The 27,270-nt window shown below is 62.7% G+C and overlaps 2 protein-coding genes across 6 annotated transcripts in view; both read left to right on the top strand.

Moving 5' to 3' along the window:
- Positions 1-561: 561 nt before the first annotated feature.
- TEX22 (testis expressed 22) lies at positions 562-1,030 on the top strand (the record flags this gene model as incomplete). Its single annotated transcript, XM_082450968.1, has 2 exons — positions 562-741; positions 851-1,030. The coding sequence occupies 2 exons, from the start codon at positions 562-564 to the stop codon at positions 1,028-1,030; spliced, it is 360 nt and encodes a 119-aa protein (XP_082307094.1).
- A 6,356-nt stretch (positions 1,031-7,386) lies between these two features.
- MTA1 (metastasis associated 1) overlaps positions 7,387-27,270 on the top strand; it is a 38,069-nt gene continuing 18,185 nt past the window's right edge. For 4 of the 5 annotated variants that reach the window (XM_082449163.1, XM_082449162.1, XM_082449161.1 and 1 more), the window contains exons 1-3: positions 7,387-7,553; positions 21,167-21,234; positions 25,831-25,924. In XM_082449163.1, the coding sequence (XP_082305289.1) occupies positions 7,526-7,553; positions 21,167-21,234; positions 25,831-25,924 (190 nt within the window). In that variant the 5' untranslated portion in view covers positions 7,387-7,525. Of the gene's footprint in view, positions 7,554-21,166; positions 21,235-25,830; positions 25,925-27,270 lie in introns of those variants that run through there. The other variant, XM_082449164.1, reaches the window with a different exon arrangement.

The following is a 27,270-nucleotide window of genomic DNA, read 5'->3' as shown; positions in this document are numbered from 1 at the left end:
TCACGGACAGCCCACCTGGGAAGTTCTCCCTGCGGGGAGGGTGCCTGCAGCGGTGCAGCCCGCTTCTGGTCTTTCCCTGTTAGTAACCGCTTTCCAGCCTCTGCCGACAGCCCTCTAACGCCCGTGCCTCACTGCCTGTTCCTGTGTCCCTATAGACGCCTGAGCGATATTTTTCGCCCTACGCCTCTTTATGGTCATTTTAGAGGGGCCTGGGGAGGAGGCTGACCTTTGTGTCCGCCTTTCTTGAGGCGGCCGCAGTCTCGCTGCCTGTTCTGGGGCCTCCCCCGAGTGTGGGCCAGCTCTGCCCAGCCAGGACCGGGCAGCAGCCGGAGGGCCACGGCCTCCGCGGTAATGGCCCCCAGCATACAGGGGGGCGACCCGTGCACGGGAAGGCAGGGCAGGTGCTGGCCGGGGTGCCCAGGGGCCGAGCCGATGGGCACGGCCACGGAAGGCCCCAGGACCAGAGGCTGAGGACCTGCCCGCCCGCCGGCACTGGGGAGGCCGAGCGCACCGCACTTTGGAAGCGCCGCCCTCCGCGTGGGGGGTGCAGAGGGTCGGCGGATGCGGGACCCCCAGGCGCGGCCGGCGCGGACCCCTGCCCTGTCCCCGCAGGTGTGCGAGCCGCAGGGGAGCAGGCCCCCGAGCCGCCGCCGGAACGTCAGCATAGATGAGCGCTGGCGGCCGGCCGTGCTGGGCGGCGGCGAGAAGCCGGGCCTCGCCGGGGCGACCCTCTCCTACAGGGTGCGCGGGGCGGGGTGCGCCGAGGGCCCGGTCCTGCCCCGCCCCGCCCCGCTCGCCCCGCCCCGCCCCGCCCCGCTCGCCCCGCCCCCTGGCCCTGCCGTCCCCGCAGGACCTCGCGCAGATCGTGGCCCAGCTGGTGTCCGAGGACGTGGACAAGGACGTGCTCTTCCCCCATCCACCGAGGTCCGCCGAGTCCGGCAGCGCCTTCCAAGGCTTCCTGGTCCGGAGCGCGCCTTTCTGGCGCAACGTGACTCTGGAGGCCCAGGCCTCGAGGTCGCCGCCCTCCTAAGAGACGACTCAGCCCCGCCTGTCTGCCTTCGGTGCCTTTCCTGTGGGTCCTGGGGAGGCGGCCTGCCAGGTCTGGGGCGCACGGCCCCTGCGCCCTCCCCAGTGCCCACCAGACAGTCATGACCAGCCCAGGGATGAGAAAACAGGCCTGGGAGGGCGTCCGGCTGCCCTCTCCTCAGAACACTCACCCCTGAGGCCTTGGAGGCCACCTCCGGTTGGGGTGACTTGCCCCAGCCCAATCTCCAAGAGGCCACCTGGCGGGGCCTGAGGGACAGGGCAGAGTGGCCCTCCAAGATGGCCCTCTGGGCTGCCAGAAGAGGCTGCCCACACCCCCCAGGGGCCGTCATCCTGGGGACAAGCCACTGTGGGCGGCCTGGGAGGGGTGTGAGGCCTTGGCAGTCCCCCCTTCGGGGCCTGGTTCATGGACAGCCCCTTAGCTGGCCTGCGTGGAAGGCGTCTGGGCTGGGGAGCCTAGCCCCTTGGGGAATTGGGTGCCGGCCTGCAGGGGGCAGTGAGGTGGGACCAGCGATCTTCCAGGAGCGGGGAGGTTCTGGTCATGAACTGCTTGGTACTGGTGCCCGTCCAGCCCAGGAGCACTGGCTCTCCAGGAGGCCCACAGGGGCACATGTAACTCGGGGGTGATGCCGTGATGGGGAGAAGCCCAGAGCCTGCGGGAGCCAAGGAGGTTCCCAGCACAGAGGGAGGCTTCCTGGAGGAGGTGATGCCACCCGTCTCTGCACAGGGAGCTTGTAGCGGGACAGGGCCTGAGAAGGCAGGGTGGGGTAGCTGTGAGGAGCTGGCCCTGGCTTGCCACGGTGTCTGCCTATGCCCCGAGGTTGAGGGGTGGGCAGGTGGGTTCTGGGCTGGGGGTGACATGGGGCTGCATTTTGGGGAGACCAAGCTGGAGGGGAAGAGGAAGTGGGAGGAGGGGAAGAAGGGAGGTGATGATAGGCTCCCAGCCCGTGTGGGGGGGTGGAAGGAGGGCAGCAGGTGCGGTGCCATCCCCTGGACTTGGTGACTGACAGGGGCTGACTGGGGGCAGTGTGTGTGGGTGGCCGTGAGGGAGGGGGGCTTTGGGCAAGATGAGGTAATCAACCCCCACCCCCAGGCCCAGGGTGAGGGCAACGCCTGGGTTTCTGCCTCCCTCCCAGAGCCAGCTGCTGAGGTGCTGCGACCCCACCTGCCCATCCTGGCCTCAGTGCAGGCCCCTCCTCCAGGAAGCCTTCCAAGATCATGAAGCTAGGCCCCCACCCTGTTCTCTCTGGGGTCCCCTGAGTATAATCTTGTTCCAGGCCTGTGCCTTTCTCAAGATCCCTAGACCCCTAGGGTTAGTGGCGGGCCGCAGGGATGTGGAGTGGAGGCTGGGGCTGGGGGAGGTGTCCTAAGATGTGGGGGAGAAGGGTGGAGGTGAGGGTTAGGCTGGGCCCTGGGGGACACCATGACTCCCTCCCCCTCCTTCTCAGGGACCCTGGTGAAGTGGGGAGTAGGTGTCAAAGGCCAGAACCTGCTCTGGGCCAGGCTCCATGCTAGCCAGGAGGAGCCCCTCCCATGCTAAAGTGCCAACAGTTATGATAGAGGTGACAAGTGCTGTGGAGTTCTCTGCCCCAAGTGACCTTAAAGGACTCCATGTCCAGGGCCTCACTGGGCTCACCCTGCCAGGTCTCTTGGTCTCACTTAGAGTGTCTCATGAGGCCGCAGTTGGATGGGGTGGGTCCAGGATGCTGGGCTGGCCGGCCCTCTGTCCTGCGAGAGGGCCTCTCCTCTGCACCAGGTCTCCCCCACTGGGACCACCCAGCACTCCTCACCACATCAGCAGAAGTCGCGGGGCTCCCCTGGTGGAGCCCGTGGCCCGCTCCAGTAAGGCGTGGAGCCCCAGGACAGGTGACAGTGCTGGAGATGGTTTTGTTGTCACCCTGGGTGTGTTGGTTTCCTATCGCTGCCCTAACAAGTTACCGCAGACTTAGTGTCTTCACACAAATCCATGGACGCTAAGTTCTGTAGAAGTCTGAAACGGGTCTCGCTGGGCTGAGATCAGGGCATGGGCAGGGCTGCCTTCCCGCTGGGGGCGCCAGCCTTCTCCAGCTCCTCGGGGCGCCGGCACGCCTTGGCTCGGGGCCCCGTCCTCCATCTTCAAAGCCAGCAGCGCAGCGCCTCCTCCTCCGCTTTTAAGGACCCTGTGATGATGAGGGGCCGACTGGACACCCCAGGATGGTATTTTAAGGCCACGTGGTTAGCAACCTCAACTTCCCCCTTGCCGCGTAACCCAGCACGGCCACAGGTTTGGGGTGAAGATGTGACATCTCGGAGGGAGGGGCACTCTGGCATCGAGTGGCTGGAGGCTGGGGCCCACGCAACATCCCAAGAGCAGAGGACACGCCCCCCGCCCCCAGCTGAGAATGACCGGGTCCCAACGTCACCAGTGACCCAGCTGGGAGCCCCTGGAAGAGAGGAGGGTCTAAGGGGGCCTGGGAACCCGGATGAGAGGAGGGGGTCACCCAGCAGACAGGTCAAACAGCACCACTCTGGTTAGGACACTGCCCCCGGTCACTGCTGACGGTGGGCATTGCAGTGTCCCTTTGCTCTGCTTCCCAACCGGGAGGTCCCTTCCTGAAGTCTAGGAGGAGCAATGCACCTCCCCAGACTCACAGGGACACCCCCGGGCAGGGGGTCTGCTTAGGTTCTCCTGTGGCAGAGAGGACGGCCACCTTCCCATGTGGTCTCCCTTGTACCCCAGCACCCGCCTGTGCTCGTGGATCAGGTGGGCTCAGAGCAGGAGCAGAGGCCACTCTGGACACCCCAAGCAGAACGGGGAGCCCCCCAGCCCAGCCCACAGGGCACGCCCCCACCCCCCCGAGGGCTGGCAGGGCGCCTGGGAGGTGTGTGCAGTTCGTGCCCTACCGAGGGCCGCAGTCAGTCACTGCCCAGTGTTGCCGGTTGAAAAAAATGACTTCACTGGCTTTACAAGCACACTTGCTCACTATTCAGCGATCCAGCAATAGAGTTTAAAAATCTCGCCCACAATTTCATCATCGAGAGGACCGCTGTCGACATTAGGTGGAGGTTGTTCAGATATTTCTAAAGGCCTAGGCAGAGGCGAGAGGATATATGGAAATACAGAATAGGGACTTCCCTGGCGGTCCAGTGGTTAAGACTTAGCCTTTCAATGCAGAGGGTGTGGGTTCGATCCCTGGTCGGGGAGCTAAGATCCCACATACCTTGTGGCCAGAGAACCAAAACATAAAACAGAAGCAATATTGTTAACAAATTCAATAAAGACTTTAAAAATGGTCCACATCAAAAAAAAAATCTTAAAAAAAAAACAGAATAAGTGTAGAATTCTCCTTTCAAATTTTTAAAAATTTAATTTTAAGGGAAAACATGATCGCTGAAATTAGATGAACGCTTCTTCACCCCAAGTTTACAAGATTTTGCTAAGATTATTTTTAGAAATTACAACAAACATTGAGAGATGGGTGTCACTGGGGTTTGGGTGGTGTGCGTCCATCCGATGCCGGGCTTTGAACGGTGAAGTGTGCGGGCACCTCCCCGCTGGCCCCGGCCCACCTGGCAAAGTCACTCCCGTCCCCTGCGTGCCACGTGTCATATCTGCATCCCACCGGGGGGCCGAGCTCACCGCCAGCACCTGCCCACTCAGTCTTTGTTTCAATTACATCTTTCTTGGCTGTCTTAAAGGTCAGCTTTCACATTTTTAAAGAACTTTATTTCTCAGGTTCTTCTAGGTTTAAAAATGTTTTCCTGAGGCCTTTAAACTCGCATGAGAACTTGGCTGGGGCAGGATTCTTCAGTTTAGCTTTCTTACCCTCGCGATTTGCTCTTCAGGCTTTGAATGTTGCTGGAGAGAACAGGGCCAACTTGGGGTTTTGTCTTTGTATGTGACATGCTTTCTCTGAAAAACACTTCTAAGAATCCCTGAAGTTCAGTAAGCAGGCAAGGTGGGTCTCCGTGTGACTTGCACCCCACCGTGGTCCTGGAGGCTCCCAGGTGACTCCGGGGGAACTTTCTTGTAGTGAGTCTCTGAGAGTTTTTTCTAGCCGCGCACGGCCTCTGGCACCGTGTGCCTTCCTCTGAGGCCTCTTGCCTCCACGTCTGCTGCTGCTTCCCCCATCCCTCACCAGAGGTCAGCTCAGGTCACTCGGGGCTCTCCAGGCCCTGCACAAGGACGCGGCCCCGTCGAGTGGCCTCCGGGCCACTTCACCCACCGTTGGACTCCCATGGGTCCCTCCTTCACCGATGTCCCAGCCTCTCCAGACAAACAGTGCCCCCACTATGATCACCCTGTCCCCTGACCCTCATCACTTTGTCTTCAGGGCCCGTAATGTCATGTTTATCACCTCTCCCCCGCTCCCCACTGGACCGCACAGCCTTCCCTGTTAGTCACCCGACATCCTGCCCCTCGCTGTTCCTTGTTCCAGCGACGGCATGATTTTGAGGAACTGTGTTTCCTCAGCTCTTAAACCTTGCTCTCATTCTGCTGTCCCGCCATCTACTCTCTGACTTCTGATTACCGATCTCACATTCTGTCAAGCTCCTAAGATTCCAGGGCTTCTGTGGAGTTGTCTTCTGCTTCTTCAGGTCTCTTCCGCTGCGCCTCACCCCCGCCCCCTGCTGTCCTTGTGGCCGTGGATGTGGCCACACCTTCACACACCCTCCCGGCTCTCTCCTGAATGTCTACTTCCTCTGCTACTAAATGGATGAATTCCTAAGTCTTCTTTGCAAGGTGTCTCGGGTCTGTTGGCCTGCCGCTGAGCTGGTGTAAGGGCTGGGCATTGCATGCAATCCCCCTTTTTTGTTAGTCTGGAGAGGGGAAAGCAGTGTGGAAGCCAACGGAGGAGCGGGGGCTCTGTGCTGTCTCCCGAGGGTTTATTAGACGTCACTCTGCTTTGGGAGGGGGAGACCTGTTATTCCAGCGGCTTCCCTGAGACGCGGCCCGTGGCCTTGCTTCCGGTGGAGGTCAGCCCGGACTGCCGCTCACCCCCACGGCCCGTCCAGGGAGGAGAACAGCCCCCGCCCTTTGTTGCTTCTCCCCGCAGCTGCAGCTGGCAGGCGGGCGGCCCTGCGGAAAGCTGAAAGCCCTGCCTGGGCACTTATCGGTGGTTCTTAACTAACTTTATGGTCGACTTGTTAGGTGTAGGTGGAAGGGGACTTCATGCTGCAGCTTCGCTGTCCAGATGAGGAGATGCAGGCCACGAAGCTAGGACGGGGGCCTGGGGGGAGGGAGACCATTCCACCCCCCGCGCACCCTCTTGGGGAACCTGCCTAAATATCCTCAGCCCTAAGCTCCTCCCTTGCAGCCGCAGTCAATCACGGCGGAGGTGCTCGGCCGGGGCCTCTCCTGAGCTCCACCCCCTCGCCACTCCCCTCCGTGTCTCGAAGGGATGTCCCTGAGTGGACAAGCAGTCACCCTGGGGCCCCGACACCTCCCTCCGCTGGCCTCCTAGCAGCCAGGTTGGTCCTGGCTCCCAGCGTGGCCGGGTACCCGCTTCTCTCCACCCGGGACTCCCCGTGCACCCACTGCTTTTCCTTGCGGGGTGCGCCCAGGCCACCGCGCTCCCCACCATCCTCGGACCTTAAGCTCACACTCGGTTGCAGGTTCTGCCGGGCCTGGGGAGGACAGGCAGGTGCCTCACCCACAGGGGCCCGTCCAGACTCGCTGTTCTGGGCACGCACCGCCCCCCGCCCCAGCAGCCGCGGGGTCTGGGCCGTGTCAGAGAGGCCTGCGGGACCCCCGCTCTCAGGCGGGGCCTCGCAGAGGGTCCTCTGGGCACGGCCACGCGCCTCCCTTGGCCTTCTCCTCAGGCCACAGTCCGGGGAGGCAGCGCCCGCACGGAGGTGGGATGGGGGCGCCGCCGCTGTCCAGGCGGGCCGTGGGGCTGGGCCGTGGGGCAGGCACAAAGACCCCCGGCGTGAGCGGAGAGGGCCGGGCCGGGAGTCAAGAGGCCGCGGCTGGGCCGCTGCGCTTCAGGGAAGTGGGGGACTCGGAGGGGACCCTGCGACAGGAGGGAGGGTGGGAAAGAGGAGCGGGAAGCCCAGGAAGGACTCGGACCGGCGTGGACGGGTGGGGGGGGCCGCTGCGGGGAGGGGCGTGGGGAAGACCCCGGGGGCCGCGGGCGGGCGGCGGGGAGCGCGCGACCGCGGGTCGGTTAACGGCCCGCGCGGTGGGCGGTGGCGCCCGAGGCCCCTCCCTCCCCGCGGCCGCTCCTCCTCTTCCTCTCCCGCCCGCACCGCGGCCCTCGGTCCCTGCGCGGCCTCGGCGGCGGCGGCGGCGGCAGCGGCAGCGGCGGCGGCGGAGGCGGCGGCGGCAGCAGCAGCGGCGGCAGCGGCGGCGGCGGCGGCAGCAGCAGCGCGGCCCCTTTAAACCGCCCGCCCGCCCGCGCCCCCGCGCCTCGCGCCCGCGCGCCTCCATTTTCGCGGCCGCCCGCGCCGAGCCCCGCGCCCAGCCCGGCCCAGCCTGCGGCCTCCGCCGCCGCCGCCGGACATGGCCGCCAACATGTACAGGGTCGGAGGTAAGGCCGCCGCCTGTCCGCCCGCCGCCGCCGCCGCCTTTATGCGCCGCGGGCCCGACCTTGCCACCCCGGGCCCCGCCGGCCCCCATCCCCCCAGCCCCCGCCGGGGCCCCATCCCCCCCGGGCCCCATTCCGCCCCCCATCTCTTCTCCCCTCCCTGCCTCGGTCCCAAACCGCCGCCCCGGGCCTCGCCATACCTCCGCCCGGGCCCCCTCTGCACCCCCTGCCCGGGTCCCCCGTCGTGTCCCTCCCTCCCCCATTTTCCCTTCTTCCCCTTCCCCTTCCCCTTCCCCTCCTCCGCCCGCCTCCCCATCGGCCCAGCCCCCCCATCGGCCCACTTCTGGTCCCCTCCCTCCGCCTCTGCACCCCTCCCCCACTGCAGGCCGTCCCGGCTGGGCCGTCCTTCCCCCTCCCCCGGCAGCGCTCACCCACTCTTCTGCACCCCACCCCATCTCCTTCCCCTCCCCCCCCTTTCTGAGCAGCCCGTTCCTCCACCGCCACCTCTGCCCCGGCCATGCTCATCCCAACCCGAAGTGACCCCTTGGGCCGGCCCTCACGAGCCGGTGCGGGTAGTGGCCGAGCGGCGCACCAGGGAGGCGGGGGCTCTGCCCACCTGTTGGGGGCAGACCGTGTAGCCTGTTGGGCCCTGGCAGAGGAACTGTGGAAGGCTCTGGAGTCGCAGAGCATCCTTCTGGGCCAGGGACCTGGTGGGAGCCCCCCACCCCGGAGCAGAGCAGGAGCACATGGTCGGGGGAGGGGGGTGCTGGCTGCCCTCCTGGGAGCGGGAGTTTGGGGGCCGCAGGGGTGTGGAGCGCCCACCGGGGCAGGCGGGGCTGGCTCGGGTGCTGGGGTGGAGAGTGGGTCCCCTCTGGGGTGGGGAGCCCCATGCGTGGGAGCCCAGGGGCGGCTGAGAGCTACCCCTTGGGCCGGGCGTGTGCTCGGGGGCTTCCCCTAGCAGGGTTCCCTCTCCGGGTCCTCAGCAGCCTGTGGTCACCCCGAGCATGCTTTTCTAAGACACCCCCAAACTTTTTGCTGCGTCCTGTTTCCCCAGCCCTGCAGGGAGGTGCTTTGCAAGGGTGCGGAAGAGGCAGATAGCCCCCTGGTTAGGGGGCCGCTGAGCTGGCTGAGACCCTGGGGGGCTTCCTTCCTGGGCTGTTCCTCCTCCCAGTTGGGCCCCAGGAAGCCGCCGGCTTTGGGCCTTGCCCCACTTCGTGGGGAGGGGGCTCCGGGAGGCTGTGCCGCGGGTTTTCCATGGGGTTCTGAGCCGGTCCTTCACGGGGAGGTGAGGTGCCCACCCTCTCTGAGACTTTGAGATGCTCACTTGCCCACCTTTGGTGGAGTGTGTCAGGGCTGAGGACGGTGCTGGCCTCGCTTTCCAAGTCTCCTCTGTCCTCAGTTTACCCTGTCGCTGGCCAGGTGACCCCGAGTGCCAAGCCAGCCTTGTGACCTTGGGTGTGCACCCCAACCTGTGCAGAGGGTCTGTGCAGCACCTGCCCGGCCGTCAGGCCCTTCCTTGCTCGCTCTGGCTCAGAGGCGGTCACGGGAACGGGGCCTGTACCCCGTGTAGCACAGGTCCCTGGCGGACACCTGTGGGGAGGGGGCTGCAGCGTAGGGGCTCCTCCGGGACAGGCCTGTCCATTTCCCAGCCTCGCCGCTCCAAGCAGGAGCCGGCCATCTGTGGATGGAGGCGGGAGGGTCACCCCCAGGACTGAGCCGCCTTCTCCGCCCTGGTAGCTCGGCCTCTGCCCCAGCCCAGCTGCGCAGCCCAGGGCTCCTGCCTCTCTTGCAGCTGCCCGTTCAGTGACCCCCGAACCCGTGCCCTCTTGGACCACCTTTCTGCAGTGCAGACCCCTCCTGGCCTCCTGCGCAGCCTGAGGCCCCTCCGGTCTGCCCACCCTCCAGCTCGCCCGGTGCCCCCTTGGGTTTAGCCAGCCAGAAGCCCCTCGGCAGGTGTGGTCTTACCTCCCATCCCAGGCGCTGGCCCTGCGGTCACGTTGGCACGCTGAATAAACGAAGCAGTGTCCGCAGAACGGAGGCGCCCAGCTCCTGGCTGGAGGAGACACGGAGGCTGCAGGAGGAGGTGGCGGCGGCCGGGGGCTGGAGGCCCTCAGCTGGCCCCTGCTGCGCCTTCACCCGCTGCCGGGCGCTTCTGCCAGCCCCCGCCTTGGTGGGTGGGACCCCCACTGTGCCTGCCTGTGGGGACTGGTTCCAAGGGGAGCTGTCCCCGCCCCATCCAGGCCATGGATGCCCCATCCAGGCCGTGGATGCCCCGATCGCCACTTGTGTCCACTCCTTGACGTGGGCTTCGAGCCACCTATCTGGCTGCGAAATCAGTGGGGGCCTGGCCACCCTCAGACCTTCCCGTGCCTCAGTTTCCCCACGGTGTTGACCAGGATCTCTGTGTCCTGCGGTGCCTCCTCCAGGGGAGTGGTCTGCGTGTCCCCCCGAGGGTGTCCTGGAGGCCCTTCCAGGGCCTGTGTTGCAGGACCGCTTCCACTTGGACTCCCTCTTGGTCCCAGCAGTTCCGTCCCCAGTTTCTGTATGGAATCCCAAGGCGCTGTCTCATGGGTCTGCAAGGCCGGTGGTCCCGGTGGGCGGGGTGTTGGCAGGTTGGCATCCTGTCCTGAGGTGCTGCTTGCTCGGGGTTGGGGGGCGGTGTCTGGATTTCTCAGGGCCCAGACAGAGGAAGGTACGCCTCTCTCTTGCTGGGGTTTGGCCCTGCCTGGGCAGCCTGCTCCGGCCTGGGGAGCACTGCAGGAGCAGAGTCTGGGAAAGCCCCCCTCCCCGCCGCCCCCGTTGTCTCCACTCAGGACGCTCTACCTTTTCCAAAGGTGCCAGACTCAGCCAGGAAAGTACAAGACGCCCGTTCAGTTTGGATTTCAGATAAACAGTTTCTTAGCGTAAGTTTGTACCAAATATTGCGCGGGAGGGACATGCGCTAGAAAGTAGTTAGCGGAGTCCAGCGTTCTCTGGGTGTCCTGCATCCTACCTGGCAGGCCGTCCCGAGGCCCTGCCAGGATGTCTGGGCGGGGCGAAGGCACGGCTGCAGCTTTGTGCCAGCTGACCGGCTGGGCGGAGTGGGTCAGCCTGGGAGGGGACAGGGCCTGGTTCTTCCCCAGGAGGTGACCCAGCCTGGACAGAGGCTTGCTGTCGGTGGCGACAGCAAATGTGGCGGAGGAGGCCTGGACGCGGGTGGCGGGCTCAGGGTCCACGACCCCTCTTTCTCTGGGGTCTGCGCTCTGCGTGGGGAGTGGGGGCACCTGGCCAGTCTTCTGGAGCGAGCCGTGGACTGAGGGCACCACGGGCGCCTCTTTTTGTCTCTGTGCAGAGACGTTCTGTCATGTTTCAGGACAGAAAGCGAAAACCAACAGCCAGGAGCCGCCCGATACCGTGGTCACTGTTTGGGGCGGTGCGTGTGTTTTTAATGGGCGGGCTGCAACTATCTCCCCTCAGGCCTCGTCTCTTTTTTTCTTCTGGCGTAAGAAATTAACGCCCATTCTCTTGGATAGTTGATTTTTAAAAATATATTTTGAAAAGGTGATAGGAACACCCTAGTCCTCCGGGCAGCTTGAAGCTTGACAGTGTCTCCGTTGCCCTTGCTGTTTTGTCTTTGTCATCTGTATCCTGTCCTGTTGTCAGAAATGCTTCTTTGTTTAATTTTAACTTCTGACTAGGTAAGACATCCACACGCGGGAAAATGCCAAACTTGTGCGGGGCCAGCAGGGACGTGCTGGGGCAGGCGGTGCCGTTCTCACGTGGCGGGGCGGGCACCCCTGCAGTCCGCAGTGGCCTTCCCAGGGCGTCCGGACGTGTGGACGTGGGTGCTGGACATGCGGGGCCTGAGGGGTGGCTTGGGTGAGGTCGGCACAGGGGCCCCTCCTCCCGGCTACCTCCCGCTGAAGTTCGGGGCGGGGTGAGGGTGGTGAGGTGCCCTGAGGCGCACCCCCCATGACCCCCAGCTGCCTTCTCTCAAGAGTTTGATGTTCAACACAACGTCCTGTCCTCCTGCCTTCGGTCTCTCTGTCCGCCCTGCACCCCTGTCCCGTCTGTCTTCAGGGAGCAGGGGGCCCGTGACCGATGGCAGTGGGCACAGCCTTCCCGGGGCTCTGGGGGCCCCTGTGTGGACGGACGAGGGTGCTGGTGCCGTCTCCACAGCCGGGGGGTCCAGGCCAACGTCGGGGTGCGGTTCCTGGGCAGGGCCTGGCGGGCGGGGCTGCCAGCCGTGGCCTCGGGGACGCTGCCCGTCGTCTCGTCTCGCGCGGGCCAGGCCCCTGCGGCCTCCCCGCTCCCGCTCCTGCAGCGGTGGGACGCGGGTGGAGCTGTGCCTTCTCGTGGGGCGCCCGCTCTCCCGGCCCTGCAGCGCCCTGACCCTCTCCTGGCTGCGATTCGTGGGCTGCCTGAGGAGATGGCCCTTCTGAGCAGCGGGTCTGCTCCGTCTCCCCTGCTTCAAACTGCTTAGTGGTTCCTGCGGTGGAGGGTCAACTCCCAGCACCTTCGGGGCCCCGTGATCCGGCCCCGCCCTTGGGTGGCCCCCCGCCGCCCCCTGACTGGGTCCTGGCCCTCTTGTCACTGCGCAGGGGTCCCAGCTGGGCACGGGCTCCTGAGACGGAGGCCCAGGTTCCTCTGGGTGACGCGTGTGACGGTGGTGACCGGAGGTGGGGGCTGCTTGCCTCGGGAGCGAGGGGCGTGGCTGCAGCACGCCCAGAGGGACCCCGCGCTTGGCACCCCTGGAGGGCAGGCCCGCCGCTTCCCTGCCCTCTGCAAGGCGGGGGTCCGGGCGGCCACACCGGCTCCCTGAGGGTCCATCTGTGGGCGTCGGGCAGAGTGGGCTCCTCGGGCTGCGCGGGCGGGGCTCCCCTGGGGGTCGCAGGAGGTCGCCTCTGAGAGGCGGCCGCACCCCGCGTGAGGGGACTGGGTCCAGCCCAGGGCCGTGGGGGGACGTGCTCCGGTGAGCTCAGCCGTGGGCACCGGCCGGGCTTTCCCTGGCGTGCGGGTGAGGATGGCTCTCTCCCTCCCTCTGTAGAGATGTGTGGGACCCTTCCTCTGTAGAGATGTGGGGGGCACCTGCCGTGCTCAGGCCTGGGGCCCGGCCTCTGGCGCCCACGTGACCGGCCGTCAGCCTCCACCCTGCGCTCCAGCCCCTGGAGGGAGGCCGGGCCCCGTGGTCGTCGGCCCCTTGCCCCTCCAGGCAGAGTCCGGCCTCCGTCCAGTGGGGTGTGTGCATGGGAGGCCTGGCTGGGGAGGTGGAGCCGCCGGGGCGAGGACAGGAGCAGGAGGGGGCCCGCGTGCAGGCGGCCTGGCTCTGGGCTCGGGGGGCCCAGGTGTAGCAGGTGAGAGCAGACATGGTCCTGCAGGGTCAGGAGTCTGGCTTCCTCCGGCGCCCCGCCATTCCCGCTGCGGGCTCCCCGGCCCCAGGGCACCTGGTGGGAGTCGGTTCTGGAGGGATGCTGACGGCGGTCCGGCGGCAGGTGTGGCCTGGCCCTCCTGGGGTGTGCGCCCGTGTTTTCGTGGGGCCTCTGTCCCCGCTGGCGCCCCTCGCGCGGCCTCCTGGCTGTGACCACCGCGCCCGCTTGCTCAGCGGACACATCCTGTCCGGCCTCATCACTCCTCACGGATCGTCTCTGCGAATCCGCCATCTCCCTAAGGTTGATGTGTAACCGGTGGGTCCCCCGGCCTGTTGAGGACCATGCCTCTTGAAGTTTTGAGCTTCTAGTTGGAGATTTCAGTGTTTCAAGTGCCCGCCAGCATAGCCATGAAGTGTGTCCAGTGTCCCTAAGCGCAGGGAGGCTACGGGCCCAACACTCATGAGTGGACAATACGATACGTACAGGATACGGTGTCTTTAAACAGAGACTCACAGAGGACAGGTTATATGTCGATCTGCTGATGAAAAGGTGGCCCGAGGCTGGCGGGACCCTGACCCTGGGCTCCCCCTGGGCGATGGCTCAGTTCAGGATAGTTCGGTGTTAGTGGTGACATTAGGGAACATAATTACTGAGACAAACGGGAACGGCCTGTGTGTATTTTTTACATTTAGAGTTAGGTCTATTGAAGTACGCTTTTCAACACCCTTTTATGTGTGCGGTTCTTTGATTTGGGCCGACACACACTGTTGTGTAACTGCCGCACACGCCTCCACGTGTGTGGTCCTAAACAGGCCAGGAGGGGGAGGCGGTTAGACTGCTTCCGCGGCCCACGAGTGTCCCTCTTGCCTTCTGTAGTCAGCCTGCCTGCCCCCGACGCCAGCCCTGGCAGCCCCGATCTGTCCCTGTTGCTGCAGATGCCCTTTACAGGGTGTCATGCAGCACGCTGGCTTCCTTCACGGGGTGCAGCGCGTTCAGAACTTGTCCTCGTGTCGGTGGCTCATCCTCTGCTTGCTGAATAGGTTCCGTCGAATGGATGTACCGAGGTGTATTCAGCAGCGAAGGGACACTGGGGTCGGCTCGGTCCCTTCAGGCTGCTGTAACAAGGCATGAGCCACTGGGGGCTGGTTAACAACAGATGCCAACTTCTTGCACTTCTGGAGGCTGCAGGTCCCAGGTCAAGGCTCCAGCAGCCTCGATGTCTGGGGAGCTCTGTGGGGTCTCCTGTAAGAGCACTAATCCCACTCCGGGCCCCACCTAAGCACCTCCCAAAGGCCCTGCCTCCAGATACCATGGCTTTGGGGTTAGGATTTCAGCGTGACTTTTGGAAGGACCTCACGTTCAGATCACAGCTGGGCCATTTCCAGGTTTTTTTTTAATATATAATTTTTTTAAATTATTTATTTTATTTATTTATTTTTGACAGCGTTGGGTCTTTGTTGCTGCGCGTGGGCTTTCTTTAGTTGCGGCGAGTGGAGCTACTCTTTGTTGCGGTGCACGGGCTTCTCATTGCCGTGGCTTCTCTTGCTGCGGAGCACGGGCTCTAGGCACGCGGGCTTCAGTAGTTGTGGCACATGGGCTCAGTATTTGTGGCTCCCGGGCTCTAGAGCGCAGGCTCAGTAGTTGTGGCGCACGGGCTTAGTTGCTCCGCGGCATGTGGGATCTTCCCAGACCAGGGCTCGAACCCGTGTCCCCTGCATTGGCAGGCGGATTCTTAACCACTGCGCCACCAGGGAAGCCCCTATTTCCAGTTTTGGTGGTTGAGTGCAGCCGACCGGGAGCACCTGTGCTCAGCTTTGAGTGTGAACGTATGTTCTTATGGGTGTTTCTCGTGGGTGAAAGTGCCCAGGGGTGGGGTGGCCTGGCGGAGTCGCCTGTCCGCAGTGCAGCCTCATTACTCTGCTGTGCCCCCGGCAGCGATGCTGAGGGTCCCGGGTCCTCTGCACAGGAGTCTGGCACACAGGGCATCTCACTAGACTTTCGATGCATGTTTCCCTAAGCATCCGTGCTGCTGGCCATCTTTCCGCGTGTTTGTTTGCCATCCCTGTGCCTTTGGTCAGGCGTCTGGACAAATCCTTTGCCGGTTTTTAAAATTGGAAAGAAGCTTGCTTTTGAGTTGTGAGAGTTTCTTTTATATTCTGGATTTCAGTTCTTTACGAGATATGTATTTTGCAAAGTTTCTCTTTTATAAGAGAGAAGTGTATGAAGTCTGCCTACCCCAAGGTCACAAAGATTTTATCCTGTTTTCTTGTAGAATTTTTATAGTTCCAGGCTTTACTTGCAAGTGCATGACCCATTCTGAGTCCGATTTTGTGTGTGTGGCGGAGGTGATGGTTCTCGGTCCTTCCCCTTTTGCGTGTGAACGTCCGGTTGTCCATCTCCACCTGTTAACGTCTTGACCGCCCCCCCATCTGCAGGCACCTTGGTCGAACCCGTTCGCCGTGCTCCCCGTTGTTCCTCCTCTCTTTTCCATTGATGCGGCCATGCTTTTGCCAATCCACGCTGTCCGGATTACTGTAACTTCACGGCAAATCTGGCTCAGGTGGGAATCCTCCAACTTTTGTCCTTTTTCTTTTTTCTTTTTCTTTTTGGTCGTGCCATGCAGCTTGCGGGATCTTAGTTCCCTGGCCAGGGATTGAACTGGGCCCTCGGCAGTGAGAGTGCAGGGTCCTAACCACTGGACTGCCAGGGAATTCCCTGACTTTGTCCTTTTTCCAAATTGTTTAGCCTATTCTGGTGTCTCGGATTTCCCATGTAAAGTGTAGGATTGGCTTATTGGTTTCTACAGAAAGAAAATTGTGGCGTCTTGATTGGGATCACGTTGAAACTATGGTTGAGATCAGTTTGGGGGAAAATTGGCATCTTTGCCAGGATCGAGTCCTCTGCTACAGGGGCTGACAGGCTGCGGCCCACTGCCTGTTCTCGTGTGACTCATGAGCTAAGAATGGTTCCTACATTTTTAAATGGTTGAGGAAAAAAAAAAAATCAAAAGAAGAATACTTTAGGACACATGAAACTTCCATGAAATTCAAATCTCAGTGCCCATAAATAAAGTCGTGTTGGAACGAGCCGTGCTTGTGCGTTTGCGTGTGTCCTCTGGCTGCTTTGGGGCCTCAGTGTGGTCGAGCGGTGGTGAGGTCACCTCACTGGCTCACCCGCCCACCTGCGGTGCCGTCTTTGCGAATCACACCCACGTGTCGTAACTCACCGGCTCGGAGCCCTGTCTGCGTCCCCGTCCCCGCCGAGCGAGCAGGGCACCCGGGCTTGGGAGGTGGTGGCTTTAGGGGCGTGAGCGCTGTGCCGAAGGGACGCAGTGTGCGTGGGTGCAGCCGCAGGGCTCCTTCATGGAAGTTCGCGAACCGGACAAGAGCCTCCAACAGAGTCTGCTCGCTGATCGGCCGGGCAGGCGAAGCCGGTTACTGGTGGTGACGTCATTCAGTCGTGTCGGTGGCGGCTGGCCGAGGAGCAGCCTTTGGGAGGCTGGTTGCCCAGGCTGAGGGGCTGGGAGTGGGCGCGGGGTGCGCGGGATGGGCTCCCCGCGAGGAGACTGGCCTGTGTGAAGAGTCTGCCTGGACCAGGCACAGCCGAGATGTTCAGAGAAGTGGGGAAAGCGCCAACCTCGTGCCGACTGAAGTGGGCTCTACTAGGACGCTGTGTCCACCCGGCCGGGCTCAGGGCGGCCAGGGAGCCGGGGGGGACGTCGTTTCCGGCGTGGCTGCCAGGGCGTTGCGGGACAGGTCAGCCTGGATCGGAGCCCTCCCAGCGCAGCAGCGTCCAGTCCGTGAGGCCCGATGGCGCGGAGAGGCGAGGGGCTGGCGTCCTGCTCGTTGCGCTGGCTCATCCATCCTCTCCTGTCCTTGGACGTCGGGGTTCCTGGTGCTCAGCCTTTGGACTCCGGTTCTCAGGCCTTTGGACTCAGGCTGATTCTCACCACTGGCTCCTGGTCCCCAGCTTGCAGACGGCAGATCATCTGACCTCTCAGCCTCCGTACCCACGTGAGCTGATTCGTAGGACAAACTGCTATATGCGCCAACAGAATTTGGTGTATGGAGCAGAACAGGGCTTGGCTGGACACCTGGACAAAGCTTGTTAACACATCAGGTGCCTGAAGCCCGTTGTCCGTCGGGCTGCTTGTCAACGGGCGTTTTGTGCAAAATGTTGAGTCTCGTGCTTCACCCAACCTGTTGTGTCAACAGTGAGCTGCACTTGACCTCGAGGAGTTAGCCATCATCAGTTCTGTGAATTTTTATCAGAAGTGGAAGCTGAGGACTTCCTGGTGGCGCAGTGGTTAAGAATCCGCCTGCCAGTGCAGGGGACACGGGTTCGAGCCCTGAGCCAGGAAGATCCCACGTGCTGCGGAGCAACTAAGCCCAACTAAGCACTGTAACTGCTGAGCCCGTGTGCCGCAACTACTGAAGCCCGCACGCCTAGGTCTAGACTGTGCTCCACAGTAAGAGAAGCCACCGCTCGCCGCAACTAGAGAAAGCCTGTGCGCAGCAGTGAAGACCCAACACAGCCAAAAAAAAAAAAAAGGTGGAAGCTGAATATCTTGACTTGCCCTACCGTGCAGCAGCTTGAGGGCATAGCAGTGGTTAAATTTTACTGTGATTTCTTAAACTCGGGGCAGAAATTAGAATTTTTCAGAATGAGAAGAACCACTCTCAACCACGAGTACCAAACACGGAGTGCCTTTGGAAATTAGTTTTTGCTGCATACTTGATAACGGTCCTGTATGAATTCATCTGAAAATTACATGAAATGGCACTTACTGCAAACTTATACTGTGGTACATTCATTTTGGTGACGACTGACGTTGTTTGAATCACAGACTGCTTTATACAGTTTCTTACTGTCAGATGTTAAAACGAGAAATGGGCTCTCCATTCTGACCCAGGTTTGCATCGGGCATGTTCTCTGAGTTCAGACCACAGTCCCTGCAGTGTGTTTTGGGCCACAGTGCAAGTGCGAAGGAGGTTTCTGTGTTTCGGAAGCCACTGAGCTGCCTTGAGGAGCTGCCCCAGCATCTGTACTGTGTCACCTGCTGCAGTTCTGGGTCAGCAAAGCTGTCACACTCATGGCTAAGTTTAGTACAACAAAAGGATATACACCAGAATCAGCAAAGGTGAAAAGGTCAAGGCTTCCAGCTGGCCCCTCCCACGGCCACAGATGGTGAGACCACACGCAACTCAGTGTCCAGGGTGTGTATCCAGGTTGGTCACGTAGCCATGGCTAACCATCAGCGTGGCTGGCCTTCGTGTCCAGCCCTCCGGAGGTCAGGTTGACCTCTGGCCCACCACAGATCACATTGTCGGCGTGATCTGTGTGGCCCATGCCCCCAGGTGGGCAGACTCCCATCAGGCAGGACCCTCCAGGGGCTTTGGGGCGACCTCCCAGGAGCAGGTCAGGGGCCGCGCCTTCCTTGGGACGTGCAGGGTGTGGACGACCGGGGCCTGCTGGGTTCACCCTTCACTGCACAAAGGCTGAAAGGGAAAGGTCGAGAGAAATCTCAGGGAGTCCAGTATGAGTGTGCTCAATTAAAATTTCACGCTTGCAGATGGATATCGTCGTTTGGGTACTTTTTGTGCAGAAAGACATAGAGGCCGCGTCACGGGTCGGCATTAACAGGGACGTTGCGATGGGTTTTCACGATCCAGAACATGAACTTGAGCCCCGATGAAGCAAATTGTCCTCCCCCAAAACAGAATTCCTTAGTAGACCAGGATTATCACAAAAAAGTATACTCAATTTTTATTGTTTTAATTTTAATTTCATTGGCAAAACGTTTGTGGAAATGTATTATGTTAATACCTAAGTGATATCTTTGGTTTAGCTTCTTGTCGTGCGAAGCCTGAAGTATTTACTCTCTGGCCCTGTACCGAAAAAGGTTGATGGTCTGTGTTTTGATCCATGATATCTTATGTTACGATTTATTTAGATTTTGTTGGTTTTTCTCAGTAGCGTTTTGTCGTTTTCAGCATACAGATCTTTGCACAGAGCTTTTGATCTTTAAAGATCTGTAGATTGTTAAATTAATACTTCAGTACTTGTGAGTTATTGTAAATGGTACTTTTAATACACTATTTTTGTATCCTATGAGCTTGCTAAACCCTCACTCATTAGTTTTTCTTTTTTAAGTGAAAGCAGGTTTATGGAGAGAGCAGCACATGCCATAGGCAGAATGCAGTCCATCTCAAGGCAAGAGCGGCCCCTCACTCATTAGTTTTTGTTTTGTTTTGTTTTGTTTTGTTTTTGTTTTTAACATAGGGAGAAGCTCTTTTTTTTTTTGTTTTTTAAGTATTTTATTTTTATTTATTTATTTATGGCTGTGTTGGGTCTTCGTTTCCGTGCGAGGTCTTTCTCCAGTTGCGGCCGGTGGGGGCCACTCCTCATCGCGGTGCACGGGTCTCTTACTATCGCGGCCTCTCTTGTTGCGGAGCGCAGGCTCAGCAATTGTGGCTCACGGGCCCAGCTGCTCCGCGGCATGCGGGATCTTCCCAGACCAGGGCTCGAACACGTGTCCCCTGCATTGGCAGGCGGATTCTCAAGCACTGCGCCGCCATGGCAGCCCCTGCGTCAGAGTTTATCAGGAATTGTGTAGGTTTCGTCAGCTCCTCTGCATCTATTGAGATGGTTTTTCTTCTTTATTCCACTGCTGTGATTTCGACGTGTCCCCAGGTGACTCCCAGTGGTCGAGGGGCGTTGTCCCCTTGCTGGGCTGCCAGCTTCCGTGCGCAGAGGTTGTGCTGAGACGCTGGGCTCCGAGTTGCTGAGGGGCACTGCTCTGTGGTCTCTCGCGGTGTCCGGCCTCCTGAGCCCCCGGAGCTCCCTGCTGTAGTGCTTTCTGGGGGAGTTCGTGTCGACCATGTTCAGCCTCCCTTCCGGCTTCGGTACGATTCACCAGCGAAGCCGTCTGGGCCGGGCAGGGGCAGGGGGTCCTCCTTTCCCTTCGTCCTCTGTCGGGAAGGGGCCTGCCTCTGCGCGCCGTCTCCTTCGCGGGCGTGGGGGCGGCTCGCGTCTCCCCCGCTGCTCCCTCTCTCCCCCTCCTGCCTCTTTCTTTGTTCCCCACCTACCGAAGCACGAGTTACAGGCGGTGAAGCCCACTCCTCGGGAGCGCAGGGCAGCTGCCGGCAGGTGTGTAACTGCCGCCCGGGCACGAGACGCCCAGCCCCCCGAGCCCCCCGCCGCCCCGCGTCCAGGGCACCTTTCCTGGCGCTGCCGGGACTCTGTCGCTGGACGCAGACCTGCTGTCTGCCTGTCTGCCACCCCCTACCCTCCCGGGGGAGCGTTTGGGTGGTTTCCAGTTCCTGACACGCAGGCGTAATTATTTCAGGTTTAATTTGCTCTTTATCTAGTTTCTTAGAACGAAAGCTTGGATGATTGATTTCTATAAAAACTGCTTAGTTGAGATAAAATCTACATGCGATAAAATCCGCCCGTCTGCAGTGTACGGTCCCGTGAGGTGCAGCGTGGCCGCAGTCGCCCTGAAACAAGCTCGTGCCGGCCAGCCCCTCCCGCAGGCCTCTCTTTGTCCAGCCAGCCTCCAGGCACATCCCTCCCGTGATCCCTCTGGGGTCTTCACCTCCGTCCGGGGGCACCTGGGCCGTGTGCACGTGCAGGCCTCAGCGGACTCCAGCCAGGACAGCCCCCTGGTCAGCCGTCCCCTGCGGGGCTGGTCTCGCGGCTGTCCTGGGCTTTCCCCGGGTGGGCCCCCTGGCCTCCTGCTGGGGGCCTCCCTGAGCCAGAGCCCCTCTCGCCCTTGGGGGCGTTGGGGAAACGGAGAGCACGTGTAGTTTTTCCTGTGAGGGGAACTTGTGCTGACCTGAGGTCTGGGGGACCCGGCAGGGGCGGCAGGACCCCGCTCCCCTGGGCCCCCGACCTCGTCCCGCCCCGGCGAGCTCCGTGTCTCCTCCACCCGGGAAGCCCCGGCCTCCGTTCAGCTCTTTAGTCTTTGGAGGAGAGGTGGTGGGACGCCGGGGGATGTGCATGGGGGGATGTCCGGGGTCTGGCAGCCTCCATGCCGACGTGGTCTCTGGGGCCGGCGGTAGCAGTGCCTGTGACCGTCCTTCCCACCCTGGCGGTACCGCTCTTGGGGCCCCCTCCGGGCCGACTGCAGCCCCTGCGGCCCCCCAGCCCCCCGCCTGAGCCTGGCCCCCGCCCGCCACCACAGATGCAGCCAGGCCGTGGGCGAGCGGGGGGCCGGCTCCCCGGCTGGCGGAGTCGCGAGGCTGACGCGCTCTCGCCCGTTTGCAGACTACGTCTACTTCGAGAACTCGTCCAGCAACCCGTACCTGATCCGGAGGATCGAGGAGCTCAACAAGGTAGCGTGTGGCCCCGGCCCTGCCGCGGGGCGGGGGTGCCCCTCCCCGGAGAGCCCATCCCTGCGGGTCCCTGGTAGGGTGTTCGGGAGGGTCTGGGTTGGAGGGCTCCAGCCGAGGAGTGAAGGAAGCCGCCTGGGCGCCCACAGCCCGAAGGTCCCCTGCCCGTCTCCCTCCTCTCTCGCTCCACGTCTGCCGAGCGTCCTGGGCAGGCGCTTATGAGTGGATTAGGGGACGGGGCCCCCGGAGCCCTCCTGGGCCTGGTGGGGCGCGTGGGGCGTGGGCTCGCAGGTTCGGAATGGCCTCTTTGGTCAGAGGAGTGGGTGCTGTCCCCTGCGGACCCCCCCAGCCCGGTGGGGGAGCCCCCCCACCTCTCCTGCCGTCCTCCTAGTTGGGAGGCGTTGGTGGGGGCACTGGGGGAGAGGGCATCCGTGTGACCCTCCTCCGAGGCCACGGCTCTGGCCACGGCGGTGCCCGGTCAGCAGGGCCCTTGGCTCTGCCGCTTCTCTCTTCCCTGGTTCCTGCAGAAGGGCGGCTGTGGACCCCCACCCTGGGGCAGCCCCCGTCCCGGAAGCACTGTTGTCACTCGTGTTGGCGAGGGGCCTCCTTGCTGTGCCTCCACGTGGCCGGCAGGGGAGGATCTGCTTTCCTGGACCTCAGGCCTCGGGGCGGTGCAGCCGATTCTCGGGACCAGGCGGGGTGGGGCGGGAAGGTCAGGGTGCCGGTCCCCCAAGGATCAGACTAGCCGTGGCGGCACCCCGACCCTGCGGCCGTGCCTGCCGGGACCGGGAGATGGGCGGCGTGCCCGTGCCCCGAAGCCCCGGCCCCGGCCTGAGCGTGTCGGCCTGGCTGGAGTGACCGGGGCTGGGGGCGGTGGCCGGATGTCCCGTGAGGCCACCACACCGCTGGAACCGGTGCGCTGGCGGGCGCCTCCCCCGAGCCCTGCTCACTGCCCGCTGGAGCCGTAGGGTGGGAGGGTGCGGCCCGTGCCCGCTGCTGCGATGGGAGCAGACGTCTGTGTCCCCCCACCCCACCCCGTTCGGATCGCTGGGGGCGCGGCTGGGGGCCAGGCCTCTGCGTGGAGTCGTCCTGGCAGGTGGGGCCATGGCGGCCAGCGGTCGCAGGGTGGCCACGGTGCCCTCACTCTGGCCGCGACACACCACGCGTGTGAGGGAGAGGCAGTTCCGCCCCGTGAGGGTGGACGCGAGCGTGGGCACCAGGAAGCTCTGCCTGGTGGGGTAATGGAAAGGGGCCAGCGTGGGTCCAGAGCACCGGAGAGCACGGATGTCTGCTGTGGCCCTCGGGCTCCTCGGAACCCTGCACCCCTGCTGGCCTCCCCTTCCACCCCACGGGGCACGGGGCCTTCGTCCCGGCTGGAGAGGTGGGCGCGGCCCAGGCGATCGTAGTTCAGGCAGGGGCTGAAACCGGGTCAGTTCTAGGGCTCCGCCGGCGGCCCCAGGATGCCGGGCAGCCTCGTGTGCAGAGGGAGGTGCAGGGGTGAGTGCTCTCGGGGGAGAGCTGAGCCGCTGGCGTCGCGTCCCAGCAGGACGCCTGCTCTCAGCCTGCGACCTGGACGGAGCAGGGAGGACGGCTTCCACTGTGAGAGCCATCGAAACAGACGGAGGAGAGAGCAGATGAGGGCGCAGAGGAAAACTGAGGCCAGACGAGCCGGGGGCACCCTCCGAGAGACGTGGCGGCCGCTGTGACTGGGGAGACTCAGGAGTGAGAAGAAGCTCCTGGAAGTTATTAGCAGAAATTGGGATGAAAACACAGAGAGAGAAAACTCAGAAAAGTAGAGAGTCCTCCAACGGCCCAACGTCCAGTTAGTAGGAATCAGAGGCGACGAGGGCCCTGCAAGCAGAGGAGTGGCCTGAGAAAATGCCCCCACCCCGAGGTCCTCCAGAGCCACAGCGCCATCCAGCCCCCGGGACAGCGGGCGCCCCAGCGGAGGGCACCCTGCGGGCCACTGGCCAGTCCCCACGCCGCCCAGCCGGAGCAGCGGGGGGCGGCGCGCGGTCCTGGCAGGGCCCTGGAGCGGACCCTGGAGTGAGCATTGAGGGGTCGGGAGGAAGCGGGGCGTGGAGACCAGGGCAGGGGGGCGAGGGGTTGCTCCCGCACTTTGTCTCTTTTCTGTAAATGAAAACAAGTCTAAAATGAGTTTTCTTGACGAAGCTGCAGCCGCTGGGTCTGCGTCCCTGTGGGGCTTGCTGCCCCTCCCGCGAAGCCCGGCTCTTTTGAGCCCCTCGCAGCCCCTCCACCGGGCCGTGCCCGACACCTGTTCCCCCAGACCTCCCCTCAGGGACTCTGGGCTTTCGTGAGCTTTCAAAGTAACTGTCGAGTTTTCTCCTTAGAACTTTGATTGGATATATATGGCATTTACGTTGTTTTCATGAAGCGTTAAATCTTTACACCACTGGAGAAAATTGCCGTTGTGAAAGAACGGGAAAAGGCCGACCGGGGGTCGTGAGAATGGGGGTGCGTCGGGGGGGCGGAGGGCAGACCCTCGGGACGGGCGCTGGGGGGTGCGGCGTGGGGACCAGGCCCCGTGTGGGCCCTCTGGGTGCCAGCCAGGCAGGAGAGGCCCAGAGAGGACCAGAGGGCAGGCGGAGGCCTCCCGGGAAGCCTCTGGCATGGGATTAGAAGCCAGGTTTTAGGGAGTCAGGTTGGACCGTGGGGTGTGGGAATCTCCGAAAAGTCCAGCAAAGGACGAAAGGCAGACGCTGCTGACCCCAGTGGGACATCTCCCCGCATCCCACGTTGTCCCACAGTGGGGTCCTCCTGGGGGACCAAGGAGCCCACTCCGCCTGCTCCCGAGCCGTGGCCACCCCCAGCCTTGTGGGAAGGCCCCCTGCCCTCCTGCCCTCGCTCCCGGGCCGCTGAGCCGGCCTCCGTGGAGACAGGAAACGGGCGAGGGTGCCCTGCAGTCGCCCCAGCTTTCCTCCCACAGGCCCTTTGGGACCCCAGCCCGGGGAGGGGGACGCAGGCAGATGGAGGAGACAGATGGGGGTTGTGAGGGGCTAGGCAGCAGGGATCCGGGCAGAGCACCAGAGGGAAGAGGGCTCTGGAGTCCCGGGTGTCCAGGGCCTGGCCCAAGCCAGGCTGGCAGAGCTGAGGTTGTGCAGAACCAGGCACAACCCCAGGAGGTGCACGTTCTCGGGGGCCCCTGGGAGGCGCTGCACCTGGTGTGGGTCCAGGAGGGGGCACTGCTGCGACTCCACGGGCCCGCTGCGGGGCAGCCTCAGTGGCTCAGAGACTCTGACAGAGCCCTGAAGACGCAAGGCCCAGGTGCTCCCAGAGGCCGGGACCGTGGCTTCTGCGTGACGCTCTCGCAGTCGTCCTTCTAGACTCTGTCCGGTTGCTTCTGTGGTCCTGACGCGGTGCCAGATCGTCTCCGTCGTGTTGAAGGCCCCTCGTCATTCCAAGTTCAGCGGACAGTCTCCAGGACCATTTCTAGGAGGCGCTTTTTGGTCTGGAAATCCCATCTTGCAAAACTCTGGGCACCCTTGAACACTGCAGACGTTTACGGGTCTGACACAGCCATCCCGACAAGTCGACAAGTCGTGCTTCTAAAAACCCAGCCTTCACACGCTGAAGACGGCCGCGTCGTCTTCAGGCCCTCTCACAGTCACTTGTTTTGATACTTGATCTCAGTTTTCCTGGAAGAATGTTTCGTGTTCTTTATGTTCCTTCGTAGACTGGAGAGAGGATGGTTTTCATCAGCGTGCCTGCTGCAGTTCTTGTGATGAACCTGTACAGCAGCGGAGTTGATAGCACTTTAACTTACGCTCAGGGATGTGAAAAATTCCTAAGGCTTTTTCTTAGGAAAAATTCCTGGTCTAATGGAATTTAATAACTAAAAGGGAAATACTTTTCACAAAGATAATTTTGTTTAATGTTGTAAATGCTGCTGTGCTAAACTCTACAGAGATTAGAATTGTGATACAATCCTTGCTTTATTATTAAAAGTTTTGTAAACTTGGTTAGTTAAGAAGAAACGTGCTCTCGGTCTGAGGTTACCACCCCGCGGGCTTCGCGATGTCCTTGCTGCTGCTCGTTCTGTCCGTGTTCATTGGGCGCTTGGCAAGCCCGGGTCGTCCCGGGCAGCAGCGGCCGCGTGGGGGTCGGTCCCGGCCGCTGCAATCCCATCCTGGTGCCGAGGCCCGCACTGCCCTGCGTCTCGGAGGCGGACCCAGGCCTCAGGGCCGCGCCTCTCGCGTGCTGGCCAGGTTTCTGCTCATGGCGGGTGACGGAGGCCCGCGGTTGTTGTCCTTGATCACACCCCTCTGGTGCCCGAAAGGAAGGGGCAGCTCCCGAGGCCACGGCAGAGCTGTCCTTTCTGGTGGCCGGGGTCCACCTGGTGTCCTCAGGCGGCTCGGGATAGGACGGTGGGGGTGGGGGGCGCAGACTCGGTTTAGGTCCGGTGTGCGTCCCCTCCGTCAGCCAGCGTTGCCGCTGCCCTTCAGGGCCCTCCCCGGGGCACGGGCTCCGCGTGACGAGCCCGTCCCTGGTCACCGCTGAGCCCCCAGCTGGGGGACGCCCCTGCGGGCAGCCGCAGGCCCGCGGGGCGTGCGTTCCTTAGCCCCTGCCTTGCTGTTGCAGACGGCCAGCGGGAACGTGGAGGCCAAGGTGGTGTGCTTCTACAGAAGGCGGGACATCTCCAGCACGCTCATCGCCCTGGCCGACAAGCATGCCAGTGAGTCTCCCAGCCGCCCGCCCTCCGGCCCGCCCGTAGCTGCCACCTCAGCCTCCGGGCGCGTGTAGACGAAGTCCGTGCATGTCCCCGGGGCCTCCTTCCTTCTCTGAGAAGCGGCCCTGGCCGTGCTCGTCCTAGCGTGTGGCTGCTCTCACCTGCCTGAGGAGTTTAATTGGGGGGACTTTCCAGATCCTTGGTTGGACCACTCCTTGGATAGTGCAGGGAGCGCTGGGCCCTGGGCTCCAGGCCTGGGGGGGAGGGGCAGGGCCGCGGCCGCCCTTGCCCAGGACAGGCCTCTGCGCCACGCAGGGTGGACGCAGGCTGTGCGGCCGACCCTGAGGGAGCAGCCGGTTCTTTGCCGGCCTCATCTGGCCTCATGGGAGGATGGGATCCCACCTTTGGGTTTTGGCCTCTGTGTCAGCGGCGTCCCCGTGGCATGCCAATGGTGGACCCTGAAGCTGTGCCCAGAGGGGACAGAGATGGGATACAGTGCCTCTCAGCCTCCCACCCTAAAGCCTGTGCCCACCACCCCTGCACTCCGGCCTCCCGGTGCCGAGGAAAAGAGGAAAAGAGCCGGGGTCTTGGGGGTGCCCCGCTGCGTGGCCCAGTGCAGTGGCCCGTGCAGTCGCTGGCCCTGCAGGTGTCAGCACGCGGGCTCCCGTTCATGCTGTCAGGACGCTGGCGGGGGCCTTGGGGGTGGCCCTGGCGGTAGGTGACCTGGGGGTGTCGATGACAGAGGATCTTCTCCCTGTGTCTGCTGCTCGGCCCAGAGCGACCGCAGCCCCTGCCCCTCGGCACACGGCGCGCTGTGTCCACGGGCCTAGGCTCTCCTGCTCTCAGGCCCCCGGGGGGAGCTTGGCCAGGTGTTAGGCCCCGAGACCCGTGGGAGGAGGGGGTCCTGCAGAAGTGCTGGAGCTGGCAGGGTGGGCAGAGGCCCTGCGGTGCCGGCGGGGCTTCTGCGCGCAGGGAAAGCTCCTTGCCGGGGACTCAGAGCCAAGCTGCAGGGAACACGTGACACGCGCACGGGATGTGCCGCTCTGAGGAGGCCACCCGCTCCCGCCAGCTCACCGCGTCTCAGTGCGGGGCCTCGGCTGTTTTCTCAGGAGTCTGTACTGGCTGCTCCGTCTCGCGGTGATTTGTGCAGAAACCACGTTTCTCGGGGTTGACCCTCCTGGCGTGCTCATCTGTGAGCTCGCTGCAGCGGGGGCGAGGCTGGTGCACCTCGCTGCCCAGGGCCTCGCCCGGCGTCAAGGCATGGGTGTAGGGACACTCTGGGGGCCCTTCTGGCAGGAGGGGTAGAGACCCAGGGGAGCCCACTGCGCAGTCAGATTAGCTGCTCGAGTTTC

Source organism: Balaenoptera physalus, assembly GCF_965194825.1.
Source record: "Balaenoptera physalus genome assembly, chromosome: 2".
Lineage (NCBI taxonomy): Eukaryota > Metazoa > Chordata > Mammalia > Artiodactyla > Balaenopteridae > Balaenoptera > Balaenoptera physalus.
The sequence above is the reverse complement of the archived record's forward strand: the minus strand, read 5'-3'. Positions and strand labels throughout refer to the sequence as shown.